Raw genomic sequence first — 13,936 nt, forward strand, 5'->3', positions numbered from 1 at the left:
GTTTATGGTGATATTATGGTTACCTCTGTGAATGGGTAAGAAACTAATCACAATAGCTAATGTATATTGAAAGCTTCCTATGTGCAGAAAGGTTCTAAATGCTTTACAATATTAGCTAATTTAACATTCATCATAGCTTTATGAGATAACTATAATTTACATTTTCATTTTGTGGATGAAGAAACTGAGGCCAGAGGGGTTAGTTCACATGGTTAGTAAATGGATAAACAGGGCTTTAACCTCTTGCCACCTGGCTCTACCGTCTATGACCTTAACTACCAGGTTATTGAGATATTTTTATTAGTTATGTCTTTTAACTTGTTATTCTTAGTTTATAGGAAGGCTAAGGACATATTTTATATTTGTCTTGTATCAAGTGGTGTCTCTGAATGCTATTATTAATTCTCATCATTTTAGAATTGGTTCTCATGGATTTTCTATATACACAATCATATCATCAGCAAACAATGACAAATATGCCTCTCTCTTTCTAAAAGTTATAACTCCTTTTTAAAAATTTCCAGGCTTATTGTATTGGATTTTTTTTTTAGTATGGATTTTTTTTTAGAATAATATTAAATAACACAGTGATGAGATAAGACATTCTTGTATTATCTTATATTTACATGAATTGTTGACTTCATACAGGTATATATGTGTTTACATATAAAGAATATTAAGAATGTTTTAGAGGGACTTCCCTGGTGGTCTAGTGGCTGAGACTCCACATTCCCAATGCAGAGGGCTGGGGTTCAATCCCTAGTCGGAGAACTAGATCCCGTCATGTGGCAACCAAGACCCGGCCCATCCAAATACATAAATCAATAAAAATAATTTTTAAAAAAAGAATGCTTTAGAAAATGGAATTTACTTACCATGTTCTCTTTGATGACTATTACAAATGATCAAATGTTTTTCTTGTTTGCTTTACTTTTGGCCTATCATATAAATAAATCTCCTAATACCTAACCTGTGCTAATTCCTGAGATAAATGCTAACTGTTTCTGATATATTATTGTTATGTTAATATACTGTTGACATTCATTGTTAATCTCAAATATTATAGGATTTTTACATTTATATTCCTAAGTTAGGTAAGTCTATAGGTTTGCTCTTTTGGAAGGGTCCTCCTTCTGACAGGTTTTGATATTAGGTATATTCTGGCCTCATAAACAATTGGGTAGTTTTCCATCTTTTTCTATGTTCCAGAACAGTTTCTACTTTCTATTCATTTTGACAGATAAATACTGTATAATAGAGATGACAAGGAAGAGAATGCAAATTGGCACAGATTATTTTGCCTCAGTAACTCTGCCACTTTCATAGCTGGAGGACAGCCTTGATTGTGAAGAAGCAATTTGGAGCAGTAGGAGGGTCAAACGGGCCATTATTTTGGTGTTGAAGAGTGCGGCTGGCTGGGCAGGCACAGAGGTGAATGAAGGTGGGCCTGGGGAGGGAGACCAGTGTTGAGGGAGGAGGAGAGCTCAAGAGAAAGTGAAAGGAGAGTTTACAATTCACTGGCAGTGTTTAAACAAGGACAGAAAAACAAGAGAAGGTAGAAGGACTGGGCCTGAAGATGAGGAATGCTGGAGGGTTATCTGGAAGTGGGTACTCCTTTCCTTCCAGAAACGTTTCCAGAGCTCTGACCTGTTAGTCACTGGCTCCTGGAGAAAGCAACATTATTTCTCACCCACCAAATTCCTATCTTCATTCTAGCAAAGGCCTACATGCAATAGTGTTAACAGTGACTGACATACTTCTGAGCACAAAAGTTCAGCAAGGAGAGCAGAGAGGGAAGCAAAGGATAAGACAGAACTGATTAACTCTGACTTTACGCCTAGGACCAAGCCATTTAAAAGGTTCTCTATTTATTTTTCATTCTTTCCCTTTTGCTTCTCTGTAGCTCATATAGACAGACCCACAGTCCATGCTGTTCTTTAACACAAAGCAAAGTGTTGTAGAAGAGGTGGAGAGCAATGTGGTGTGGAATTACCTGGAACCATTCAGCATCATGCTTGCCACACAGTAGAGGCCATTTTTAATGAAAAAACAAAGACATCTCAGATGAATGAAGTTCAGCCAATCTAAACTTACTTTAAGGTCAGTCAGAAATTCTAGGCTCTTTTTAACAGAAAACCTTTTGAAAATTATTTTCACTGATGACAAAACTGACATTACGATTTCATAGATTTTCCTCTCTCCCTTTCACCCATGGATGAGTTCGTTGACAATCAGCAGAGCAGCCACCAGCCAGCTTGACATCAGGAGGAAGATGCCAGGAACACAGATGGTCCACAGCCCAGATAATTAGCTTTTTCTGAAGATGAAACATCTCATAAGTCTTCTGTGAATATAGAGTTTGGTTGAGCACAGCTGGGGCGGAGAACAACAATCAGGACTTCCCAACAACTCTTCTTCTTCTTATAATGTCGGCAGAGAACCACCCACTTCCGGTCAACTCCCTACTCATAAGATCTTCAGGGAAGAATTCAAACAAATACTGCAGACACTTCACCTTAAAGGAGGGGAAGAATAACTCCCTTCCCCTTAAGTGTGGAATGCACATAGTGACTTCCGAAGAGTACAGGATGGAAGGGGTGGGGGGACAACTGTAATTTTTCAGTGGAGAAATCTGATAAAAACTAGTTCTACCGGGTCATAAAGGTCAATATCAACAGTCAAAAATTATGTTGATGGTATGTACTCTTGATATGATGTGATGAAAATGGCCACTTTACCTCTGTGATCTTCCTCCCCCAAACCCATAATCCCAGTCTAATGAAAAACCCCATCAGACAAATTCCAGTGGAGAGATGTCCTTCAGTATACCTAACCAGTATTCCTCAAAACTATCAAGGTCATCAAAAATAAGGAGCACCTGAGAAACTGTTACAGCCAAGAGGAGCCTAAGCAGATATGACAACTATATGTAATATGGTATTCTGGATGGGATGGTGGAACAAAAAGAAGTCATTAGATAAAAACTAAGAAAATCTAAATAAACTATGGACTTTAGTTAATAATAATAATACATCAATTCTGGTCCACCAATAGTAATAAATGTATCATACTAATGTTAAGATGTTAATAATAGAGAAAGCTGTAAGAAGACATGAGAGAGCTGGCTGTACTGTACTACCTGCTTAAGATTTCTATAATTCTAAAACTTTTAAGAAATAAAGTCTAGTAATAATAATAAGAAGATAGGATAAAAGTACCTCCAACTCAGGCTTCATAGGCATTTTCTTATTTCTTTAGTTTTCTAACCTTTACCTTTTGGGGGCACGCACTAAATACATTGCACCCAGGGCTCCTTATAGCTTATCCTATTCACAGCCATTCCGTATTTCTCAGAACTCTGATCCCCCACGGGCTACGGTCAACTCATCCAGTCTCAAGGCTAAAGTCACTACCTCTCTTCTGGCTATTTCCAAATCTTGTCTGGTTCAGATCGCTATTCATCCAACTCTCTATTACACAGCGCCCCCTAGACGTCCAATTCAGCATTTCCAGACCCAAACCCTGATTCTCCCTAAAAGAGCTTCTCATTTCCTGTAGCACTCAAACAGGCCAAAATCTTGGGCTTCGCCCGCAGACTTCCCTTATCAGGTTTCCTGTCAGCCGGTCACTAAGTTCTGTCAATGCCTCCTGCCTCGGACCTTTCGTATTAAGTCCTCTTTCCATCCTCGCTTCCAGGCCCTCAACATCTCTGGGCCCCTGCCTTCAGGTTCTCTTTCTCCTCCTTATATCTTTCTTTGCTTCATTCTTTTCCTTCTTTTTCATCCCTCTAGCAGGTATTCACAAAGGAAAATGTAGAGATTCTCTCAGGTCTCCACTGGCTGTTCATAACTCCTCTCCACTGTAATTCCTCACCATGAGTTTGTTTTTTTCTTCCTATCTTCAGTGTGTGTGTGTGTGTGTTTAGATGTTTATTTACTTTTTGTTTGTTTGAGATATAGACTCGAAAGGAATTGGTGGCTAAATTGCCACAATCTATTTAAAAATATACTAAGGCCCATAGAAAGCCCAAGTTAGTCATTACCTCAATTTTCTCAGGATTTTGATGGACCTAAGTAGAGACACAAGAACGATCTTTGAATTAGGCAATGGAAAAAGCTGACATAAAATGGCAACAGAACGCAGTAAGACTATGAGTTCAAAACTACCCTCAAAATTATGAGGGTAAGAGATCATAAGGAAATTTAGAAAGGGAAGAAAGGGAGACTTTCATAATACTGCTTATGACAGTATTACATGGGATGCAATAAAAACACGCGCGTCCCACCGAGCCAGCCAGGAGTCGAACCTGGAATCTTCTGATCCGTAGTCAGACGCGTTATCCATTGCGCCACTGGCCCCGAGACGACCTTACTGTCCCCAATGATGACACTTCAAGCTTACCCTGCAGGGCTTCATGGGACGTGTAGTCTCTACACGGGGTTCTACGAGCACACGAAGCATTATGGGAGATTAAGTTCATCAAGAACCAGACTCAGATTGGTGACTCTTCCGAAGCTTCGCCGTACGTCACTGTGCAGAGAAGAGCCACTCCAGCGGATTGGCGAGACGAGCCACTCCCCACCCCTCCTCCTCCAGCTCCAGAGCCGTGGGAGACGCTCTGGTTGTTAAGGTGAAACGTCCCGCCTTCTGGGGGCTTTTTTCCGGCTTTGTGATTGGCTGCTAGCTTCAGGGAATCTCGGCGTGGACTGCGCGAGGGAAAAGATGGCGGCGATGGCGGTCGGTGGTGCCGGTGGAAGCCGCGTGTCCAGCGGGAGGGACCTGAATTGCGTCCCCGAAATAGCTGACACACTGGGGGCTGTGGCCAAGCAGGGGTGAGGGCCTCGACCTCCGCGAGCTGAATGCGGGGTCCGAACTCGGGGACCGAAAGGGGCAGACCAGTCATCCCCGAGAGGCAGGGGTGAGGGGGTCGGAGTGGATGAGACCAGGGCGGGAGAAACCATTTAGTCCTTCGGGGGGAGAAGCCTCGGGCCCTGGAGCGTGAGAGGAGGGCGGGAAACTTACTGGGGGCGTGTGGTCACTGAACCCCAAAGTCGGAGGAGTTATCAGGTAAACTCAAAAAGGGGGCGTTGAGACCTCCAGGGCCCTGGAGAGCGAGATTACCGTATGAGATTGGGAGAGAGTTAGGAGCTTAGGGAGAGGAGAGCTAAACCTTGAGGGGGGATACTTTGGCAGTACTGCTGCCGATCTGGATGTGACAGTCTCGGAAAACGAGTGACAGCAGAGTAGAAAGTCCACGTGGTGTGGATATTCATCTGTTCTCTTAACTCATCTTTTCCATGGCTGTGTCCTGGCGAGCAATTGAGGCACAGTGCAGCGGAAGTGATATGCCCCAAGTTGGCTGAATTCAGCAGTCTAGTCGGGTCGCTGACTGGTGGCAGCTGAAAGGGTTGTGCAGAATCAAGAGAGCCAGTCCAATTACTTGGATCTCTGGGCACTGCTGCTGTCTTTACATGACGATTCTGGGTCTGTCGCGGTTGTAGGTTTGATTTCCTCTGCATGCCTGTGTTCCACCCGCGTTTCAAGAGGGAATTCACTCAGGAACCTGCTAAGAGTCGGCCGGGCCCCCAGACACGATCAGACCTACTGCTGTCAGGAAGGGGTAGGGAGCATCCCACATGCCCCTTAATTATTAGAGGCAGTAACAACGTATGCTTTATCAGTGCCTTCCTCCTCTTCCTTTCTTGACCTGGATATATTGGTTCGCCCCACGGATATAGATAACTCTTGTTCTCTCATTACCTACCTGCGAAAAACCTTAGTTCCCCATTCTGTCAGGCTCTCCTGTATCTGTGATAGAAAAAGTCTTTGTCTTTCATCTCTAACTCTATTCCCTGTTAAGAACTAGAAATTGAATGAGTAAAGTGCTGAACCTTACTTAGTCTTTGTCTTTCTTGGGTGGGGGAGTGCAGACTGGAATACACTAATTGTGGGAAAGCTTTCTCCATGGATTCGTCCAGACTCAAAAGTGGAGAAGATACGCAGGAACTCTGAGGCGGTAAGACTGATCTCTTCACTGACTCTAAATATCTGGAGACAAACTGGCGGGGGAGAGCACTTTTTCCCCACTCTGTAACTTAGTAAATTTGATATAATGCAATTAAAGCTATTTGAGCTGCTAGCTCTTAACTTTATCCTTTTAATCTCTATTCCAGGCTATGTTACAGGAGCTGAATTTTGGGGCATATTTGGGTCTTCCAGCTTTCTTGCTGCCCCTAAATCAGGAAGATAACACAAACTTGGCGAGAGTTTTGACCAATCACATCCACACTGGCCACCACTCCTCCATGGTATGGCGAGGGCCTCCTTTCCTGCTGCATGTTGTGATAGTCAGGCTGTGCTGAGTATCTTCTTGTTCCTAGCCATTCAGTAAAGGGTGCATTTGGGAGAATTGAAATGTCAATACTGCCTACCCACAACTAAGAGTGGTAAGCAAAGTATTATAAAACGTATAGATGGAGAAGGAAATGGCAACTCACTCCAGTATTCTTGCCTGGAAAAATCCATGGACAGAGGAGTCTGGCGGGCTGAAGTCCATGGGATTACATGACTGAGCATGTGTGCATGAGGGTGGAGGGAGATGGGTTGGTAGCAATAAACTAGTAGATCTAAAAAAAAAAAACAAAACACATGTATAGAATATCAGTTACTTCCCGAAACTTCCAGAGATAAAAGACAACATGTAATCACAAAATGGGGAAAGGATATAAGGGGATTAGCTTGAAATCTGGATCAAGATCTTTTTAATTGAAGGAAGCTTTCTGGACTCAATGTGTTCACAATAGAGTTCTAAATAGGGTGTTGAACCTATTTAATGTTCATGTGCAGTTCTGGATGCGGGTGCCATTGGTGGCACCAGAGGACCTGAGAGATGATATAATTGAGAACGCACCAACTTCACACACAGCGGAGTACAGTGGAGAGGAGAAGACATGGATGTGGTATGTTTCCTTTTGCTGCTGTGCCTGGGATGGAGGGAAACAGAGTGGAACCTGTAGGAAGGTCTCCCTGAGGTGTGGTGATTGGTGGGCCATATGTCTTTGATGGAGCTTCCCTGGTGGCTCAGACAGTAAAGAGTCTGCCTGCAATGCTGGAGACCTGGGTTCAATCCCTAGGTCAGGAAGATCCCCTGGAGAAGGAACTAGCAACCCACTCTAGTGTTCTTGCCTGGAAAATTCCATGGACAGAGGAACCTGGAGGGCTACCGTCCGTGGGGTCACAAAGAGTTGGACACGACTGAGCAACTAACTTCTGTATTTTGACTCTGCACAGGTGGCACAACTTCCGGACCTTGTGTGATTATAGCAAGAGGATTGCAGTGGGTAAGTCCACAAAGATCCTGGGATAGGTTATCCTTCTCTGAAGTCCTGTGACTTAAAATCAGGAGTCTCATGTGTGGTTGGCTGCTGGGGCATACTTTCTCCATGCTTTAGTCTGCCTTGCTCTTAAGGAGGAGACAGATCTTGCACAAAAGAGCACGCAAAGATTCTGGCCTATGTGTTTGACAGGTCTTTGTTTTCCCTTTTGTAGCTCTTGAAATTGGTGCTGACCTCCCATCTAATCATGTCATTGATCGTTGGCTTGGGGAGCCCATCAAAGCAGCCATTCTCCCCACCAGCATTTTCCTGACCAATAAGAAGGGATTTCCTGTTCTTTCTAAGATGCACCAGAGGCTGATCTTCCGACTTCTCAAGGTGTGTAGTGGAAGGATTCTAAAGGTGTTCCAGCTAATCTTGTTTTAATCACATATGTGTAATGGGAATTTTTGTGTGTGTGTGGGGGGGCTGACTCTTCCTCTCTAATTTCTGGAGAGCAATTTCAGCAAAGTTGGGGGCCTTGAGAGCAAAAGGACAAAAAGCAGTAGAAGCCCCAGAAACATTTCAAAAGGAATTGGGTCTCATGAGAACTTTGCAGAAAGTTTGATCTAAGAAGTTACAGCAGTGATCCATGGGGTCCCTTGTGCCAGGGTGATGCTTATGTGGTATAGGCGGGCTCTTTGTGCTTTTGTTGGTATTGAGAGGTATTTGGTGATCTGCGCCTTATTTTATGCTGGAGCTCTTTGGCCAAAAACTTCAGTAATATCCTCTTGGTTCAAGGACTGTGTCTGATGGCCTTACTTATTCTCACAGTTGGAGGTACAGTTCATCATCACAGGCACCAACCACCACTCAGAGAAGGAGTTCTGCTCCTACCTCCAATACTTGGAATACCTGAGCCAGAACCGACCTCCACCCAATGCCTACGAACTCTTTGCCAAGGGCTATGAAGATTACCTGCAGTCCCCACTCCAGGTGGGTCTGGAGTGCACTAAGAGGATGGAGGTGGGGGGAGGAAATGTATCTTGAGAGCAGGTACCATAAAATCTCACCAGAGCTCAGGAGACAGTGGGAAGGTTTTGGTATTCTGCATTGTGCAGAATACCATTGTCTTTGCCAGAAAGTGGCTAACTTACTCTGTCTTTTTCCTCTCATTCTTCAGCCACTGATGGATAACCTGGAATCTCAGACATATGAAGTGTTCGAAAAGGACCCCATCAAATACTCTCAGTACCAGCAGGTACAGTGTGGGTCTCAGTGTCAGGCAAAGGGCTGGGATGACCTGGGTGAAGATGGCATTATAGCCACAAGGTCTTCCCTCCTTCCCCCCAGGCCATCTATAAATGTCTGTTAGATCGAGTGCCAGAGGAAGAGAAGGACACCAACATCCAGTGAGTGCTCTCTGCCTGATTCCCAGAGATGTGCATGCCTGCCTCTACATGTAGAGTCAGCTTGACTGCTCCCTCTGTTTCTTAGAGTGCTGATGGTGCTGGGAGCAGGCCGGGGGCCCCTGGTGAATGCGTCCCTGCGGGCCTCCAAGCAAGCTGACCGGCGGATAAAGCTCTATGCTGTGGAGAAGAACCCAAATGCTGTGGTGACGTGAGTAGCAGCCTTGTTGCTGGGAAGTTTGTCCCCAGTGCCAGTTTTTCTTTCTTCTCCTGACTTGTTTCATCTGTTTTAGGCTGGAGAACTGGCAGTTTGAAGAATGGGGAAGCCAGGTGACAGTAGTCTCATCGGACATGCGGGAATGGGTGGCTCCAGAGAAAGCAGATATCATCGTCAGTGAGCTTCTGGGGTCCTTTGCTGACAATGAACTGTCACCTGAGTGCCTGGATGGAGCTCAGCACTTCCTCAAAGGTGCATCCAGGCTGGGGTGTACTGAATAAGGGGATTGGATTATCAACTGGGAAGGCTCAGTGGGGCTGGGGAGGGGTGGGTGTGGCAGCAGCTTAGAAGAGGTTACAGAGTTTAGGGGAGGCAGGGCACACTTGGGTCAGTGCCCTTAGCAAGTGACACAGTCTCCCTAAACCTCCGGTGTGGGTGTTCACATCTGTAAAATGAGGGGAGTGAACCAGAGCAGAAACTTTTAAAAATATTTAGTCATTTATGGCTGTGTTGGGTCTTCGTTGCTGCATGCACTTTTCTCTAGTTGGGGAGAGTAGGGGCTGCTCTGCAGTTGCAGTGCATGGGCTTCTCACTGCAGTGGCTTCTCCTGTTGCAGGGCGCAGGCTCTGGGGCATGTGGGAGTAGTAGTTGTGGTGCATGGGCTCAGTTACTCCTCTGCAGGTGGGATCGTTCCAGACCAGGGATCGAACCCATGTCTTCTGCATTGGCAGATGGACTCTTTACCACTGAGCCACCAGAAAAGCCCCCAGAGCAGAGATTCTTAGTCTGAGATCTGTGGACTCCCTGAACTGCTATGATATGTACCTTGGACTTAGCTTTCATCACTAGCTCAAAGGAAAGAAAGTTAAGGACCATTAGGTTAGAATACTTTGGGTTCCTTCCAGTTTTACTCTTACCTGACTCTAAATTAACCTGGAAGTAGAATGCCTTCAGGCATGAGCTGGGGGCAGGTTGGCTTGGGGATGTGGCAACATGGAGCTGCCTGGGTCTCTTTTGATGTGGGAGGTCTGGGCCTTCAGTACAGATGCACCATTTCCATCCCCTGGGAAGTAATGTGCCTCTTCTGTTCTGCAGATGATGGTGTGAGCATCCCTGGGGAGTACACCTCCTTTCTAGCTCCCATCTCCTCCTCCAAGCTATACAATGAGGTCCGAGCCTGTCGGGAAAAGGACCGTGACCCTGAGGTAAAGAGTCAGTCTCTTCTCTCTTTAGTGCCTTTCTTTTTCTCTGTCAGCGTAACTGTTTTCTTCCACTGGAGGAGATGAAGAGGTGAAGGAGTTGGGGATGTGGGAAAGTAACTGAAGTGAAGCTACATTTTATCTTTGTCTATGTCCTTAGAGCTTGAGCTGCATTCCCTGAGGAATTAGGTAGCTCTCGCCTGTCTTCTTCAGATATCATTTTCTCTCTCTTGGGACAGGCCCAGTTTGAGATGCCTTATGTGGTACGACTGCACAATTTCCACCAGCTGTCTGCGCCCCAGCCCTGTTTTACCTTCAGCCATCCTAACAGAGGTGGGTTCCTGCATGGATGTCATCTGACTAAATGGGGAGCTCACCTCCCTGGTTTCTTCCCTTGCTGTCCTGGCTCTATCTGGCCTCTTATCTAGGCTTCCTTTCCTGGTTCCTGCTTAGGTTTCACCAAGTTGTCTAGGGTTTCTGGTTCCTCATCACCCACACAGCTCTTCCCTGACAGATCCTATGATTGACAACAATCGCTACTGTACCTTGGAGTTTCCTGTGGAGGTGAACACAGTGCTGCATGGTTTTGCAGGCTACTTTGAGACTGTGCTTTATCAGGACATCACTCTGAGTGAGTGGGGCAGTGGATGGGGGTTTAAGAGGATGCTACCTGGGCAGCTTGTGTATTTAATACATGTTGCATTTAGAGTCACAAGGAACCGAGCAATCAGTGAATGGGGATCTTTGATGACTTGTTTCTGTGTTTACAGACGAGACTGTCCTCAACTTAGGCAAAAAACAGAGTCATGGAGACCTCATTTTTTTGTTGTTGTTGTTAATTTTTATTGGAATATAGTTGATACAATGTTGTGTTAGTTTCAGGTGTACAGCAATCAGTTATTCTCCATTTTTATCACTTGTCCACTTAGGTATCCGTCCAGAGACTCACTCTCCTGGGATGTTTTCATGGTTTCCCATCCTCTTCCCCATTAAGGTAGGTATCACCTTAAGGCTCCTTGGGTTAAAAAGTAACTTATGGCATTGATGTTCTGCCCCTTCCCTTCTCCCAGGTTAAAACTTGGCTGTGACCCTTGTTCTGCTGCTCTCATGTGCAGTTGTAGATGTTGGGATATTTGCAGTGGCCTTCCACCTGGTTTCCCACATCTACTTAGGCTATTCTTCTGTCCATTCTGTACCTGGAGCAAGAGTCATCTTTTAAAAACACAAATCTGATCCTCTGTCTCTCTCCTGCTTTTAAAACCCTTCAATATCTTTCCAGTTCCCTTAGGATAAAGTCTGTTTTGTTTTAGGCCTTGGCACATGGAATGTGGAATCTTAGTTCCCTGACCAGGGATTGAACCCACGCTCCACATAGTGGAAGTACAGAGTCTTTTTTTTTTTTTTTTTTTTTGATATTATTTTATTAGTTGGAGGCCAATCACTTCACAACATTTCAGTGGGTTTTGTCATACATTGGAAAGTACAGAGTCTTAACCACTGGACCACCAGAGAAGTCCCAGGATAAAGTCTTAAATCTTTGTTAGATTTGGTGTGATCTAGTTTTCACCTGCCTTTTCAGCTGCTGTCCTTTGTTTACATTGCTTGTCCTTGGACCTTCTTTTGGTTCCTCTAATACCCCATGTTCTTTCCTGCCTCAGGGTTTCATGCCTTTGTCCTCTGCCTATAAAGTTCTTGGCTCATTTTCTGACCCAGGTGACTTTATCTTCCAGGTCTTTTTAGACATTCTTATTGTCAGATAATTTTCCCTGACCACAATTGTAGACTAGGTTAGCATTACTTTTCATAGGTACTGTCCCAGTTTACAGCATTCATCCCACTTTTGATTATTTGTTCAGTGTCAGATTGTTCAGTTCTGATTGTTTGTTCTGATAGACTTCAAACCTCATGAGGGTTGGAATGTTATGTTTGATCATGATCTCCACACTCAGCTTAGTTCCTTGCCACATAAAATTCATCAGCCCCACCCTGAACCTCCCTGTCTTTCTTCTTATAGCAGCCCATTACTGTGCGTGAAGGCCAGACCATCTGTGTGCGTTTCTGGAGATGCAGCAATTCTAAGAAGGTGTGGTATGAGTGGGCTGTGACGGCACCGGTCTGCTCTGCTATTCACAACCCCACAGGCCGCTCTTACACCATCGGCCTCTAGCCCTGCCTGCAAGTATCTGGAGCCTTGAAAGCAGCTGCAGGTTCTGCTCCTGTAGCACAGAAGGTGCAGTACACCATGGGCTCTGATTGGCCGTGCCCATCAGAGAGGAACATTTCAGTCTGCTTTCCTACCTTACGTCAAGATGGACAAAGGAGGAGAATTGTGGGGCTCATGCCACCAATCTGTGAAGACTTCAGGCCTGAGCATGAGGAATTCATGTTGGATCTGTGGCTACTCCAACAGGCACTCAGCCTCAAGGGCTCCCTGGGATAGCTCTGAGAACATGTGAATTGAACAAATTTTCAGCCCTCTTCCCTATCCATCTTTGTTCCTATTTTGATGGTTTTGTGTAAGGAGGAAATACAAATAAAATGAGGTTATGGCCTTTTCTGCTCCAACTCTGCTGCCCCCTCCCTTTGCTTCTCCAGCTGTTACTTAAACATATTCAGATCTGTGCTGTTAGCCAATACTTGAAGGGACCTAGGTTTATTTCCTATTTAAGAAGCTAGTGGTAACTCTTGGACTCCCAGGTACAAACCTTTCTGACCAGCTACAGAGAGGTCTTGTCCTTTAGGACCTGATTAGGTTCTTTTCTGGGGAGGAGGCATGGAGTTTGCTGTCACAGTAAGAGATGGGGTAGTGAGTGAAGCCAGCTTCCCTTCCACCTTCCTGAGCTGCTGCACTACCAGCTCCTCTGTTACCTTTGGGAGCGTTAACTGGAAGTCATCCACACTTCTCCAGCAAGAAGCCATTTTATTTTGTTTGGATAAAATCACAGGATTAGAGTTTGAAGTCCTAAGAGGTAATCTAGTTCAAGTCTACATTTTTACAGAAAAGGAATTTGTATAATGATAAAAAGTTAATAGTCAAATCAGTACTCAAACGGTTCCTGTGAGTTCATGACCGTCTCCTATGTTTTAACTAGCTACGTTTTTGGCAGCTATATTAGGCAGTTGAAGTCTCTGGGAGTTCTGGAAGCTCCTGGAATGTGAAGGTGGACGTAAGATAGATGGCTGAGTACAGCTGCACCCAGTCATCTGAGAAACTGCCAGTTTACCCTTGCAGTGGAAGCTGTGGGGGGCACTAATTTGAACTGAAAAGTATGTGAGATGTGAAGAAAATAAACTTGTCACAGACTCGTGAGGTCTAAGCGCTGAGGGCATGAGGCAGCGGTTAGGAAGGTTGTACAGACAGAATGGGGATGTGGAGCTCAACACACCTCCCCTAGGGAAGCAAATGCAGCTGCTCTCCAGAATGCTGTACTGGATAAGTCCGACTCGAGCTCCTTGGCAAATCACTAAGAATGGCCAAGGACCTCAACTGCACCTCATTACCTCGCGGTGTTGGCCCAGACTACCACTGTGCCGGGAGCTGGCCAGCAGGGTTCAGTCTCAGTTCTCTGATCGCTTTCCCCGCCTTCCGCAAATCGTTTAACCAATGAGAGCGATAGGCGGCTACCTAAGGACCTAAGGACGCTTCTGCTTTCCTTGAGTCCCGGTTAACCAATCAATGGGAACTTGACTGTTGCTAAGAGACCTTTGAGTTTGGCTCCACCCATACTTAGGATTTTAGCCAATGAAAATCTGTACTTTGGACTGTTGCCGCGAAACCAGTGAGATAAATTCCAGCGA

General features: G+C 45.1%; 1 protein-coding gene and 1 non-coding gene across 3 annotated transcripts; one reads left to right on the plus strand and one right to left on the minus strand.

The window, feature by feature from the left end:
• Positions 1-4,285: 4,285 nt before the first annotated feature.
• Positions 4,286-4,358, minus strand: TRNAR-ACG (transfer RNA arginine (anticodon ACG)). The gene has a single exon. It is a non-coding gene; the product is annotated as a tRNA-Arg (tRNA).
• Positions 4,359-4,706: 348 nt separating this feature from the next.
• Positions 4,707-12,695, plus strand: PRMT5 (protein arginine methyltransferase 5). Of its 2 annotated transcripts, XM_065940364.1 has the most exons (17): positions 4,707-4,832; positions 5,502-5,620; positions 5,931-6,016; positions 6,174-6,308; positions 6,847-6,959; positions 7,291-7,340; positions 7,549-7,712; positions 8,148-8,309; positions 8,497-8,574; positions 8,667-8,725; positions 8,811-8,933; positions 9,016-9,191; positions 10,035-10,144; positions 10,378-10,471; positions 10,653-10,769; positions 11,068-11,132; positions 12,153-12,695. In XM_065940364.1, exons 1-17 carry the CDS (start codon positions 4,723-4,725, stop codon positions 12,303-12,305), a joined length of 1,914 nt encoding a protein of 637 aa, XP_065796436.1. In that variant the 5' UTR covers positions 4,707-4,722; the 3' UTR covers positions 12,306-12,695. The 2 variants fall into 2 exon arrangements, with proteins under 2 accessions (XP_065796436.1, XP_065796438.1); XM_065940366.1 differs by lacking the exon at positions 5,502-5,620 and having other exon boundaries at positions 4,713-4,832.
• Positions 12,696-13,936: the final 1,241 nt, after the last annotated feature.

The sequence above is a fragment of the Muntiacus reevesi genome, chromosome 7 (genome assembly GCF_963930625.1).
Source record: "Muntiacus reevesi chromosome 7, mMunRee1.1, whole genome shotgun sequence".
Classification (NCBI taxonomy): Eukaryota; Metazoa; Chordata; class Mammalia; order Artiodactyla; family Cervidae; genus Muntiacus; species Muntiacus reevesi.

Excerpts from the sequence above, each read along its gene's own strand:
- PRMT5 (XM_065940364.1), top strand. The coding sequence starts at position 4,723 with ATGGCGGCGATGGCGGTCGGTGGTGCCGGTGGAAGCCGCGTGTCCAGC. Across the intron at positions 5,621-5,930 it reads CCTACTGCTGTCAGGAAGGG|ACTGGAATACACTAATTGTG; the intron begins GTAGGGAGCATC and ends GGGGGAGTGCAG. Across the intron at positions 8,934-9,015 it reads AACCCAAATGCTGTGGTGAC|GCTGGAGAACTGGCAGTTTG; the intron begins GTGAGTAGCAGC and ends CATCTGTTTTAG.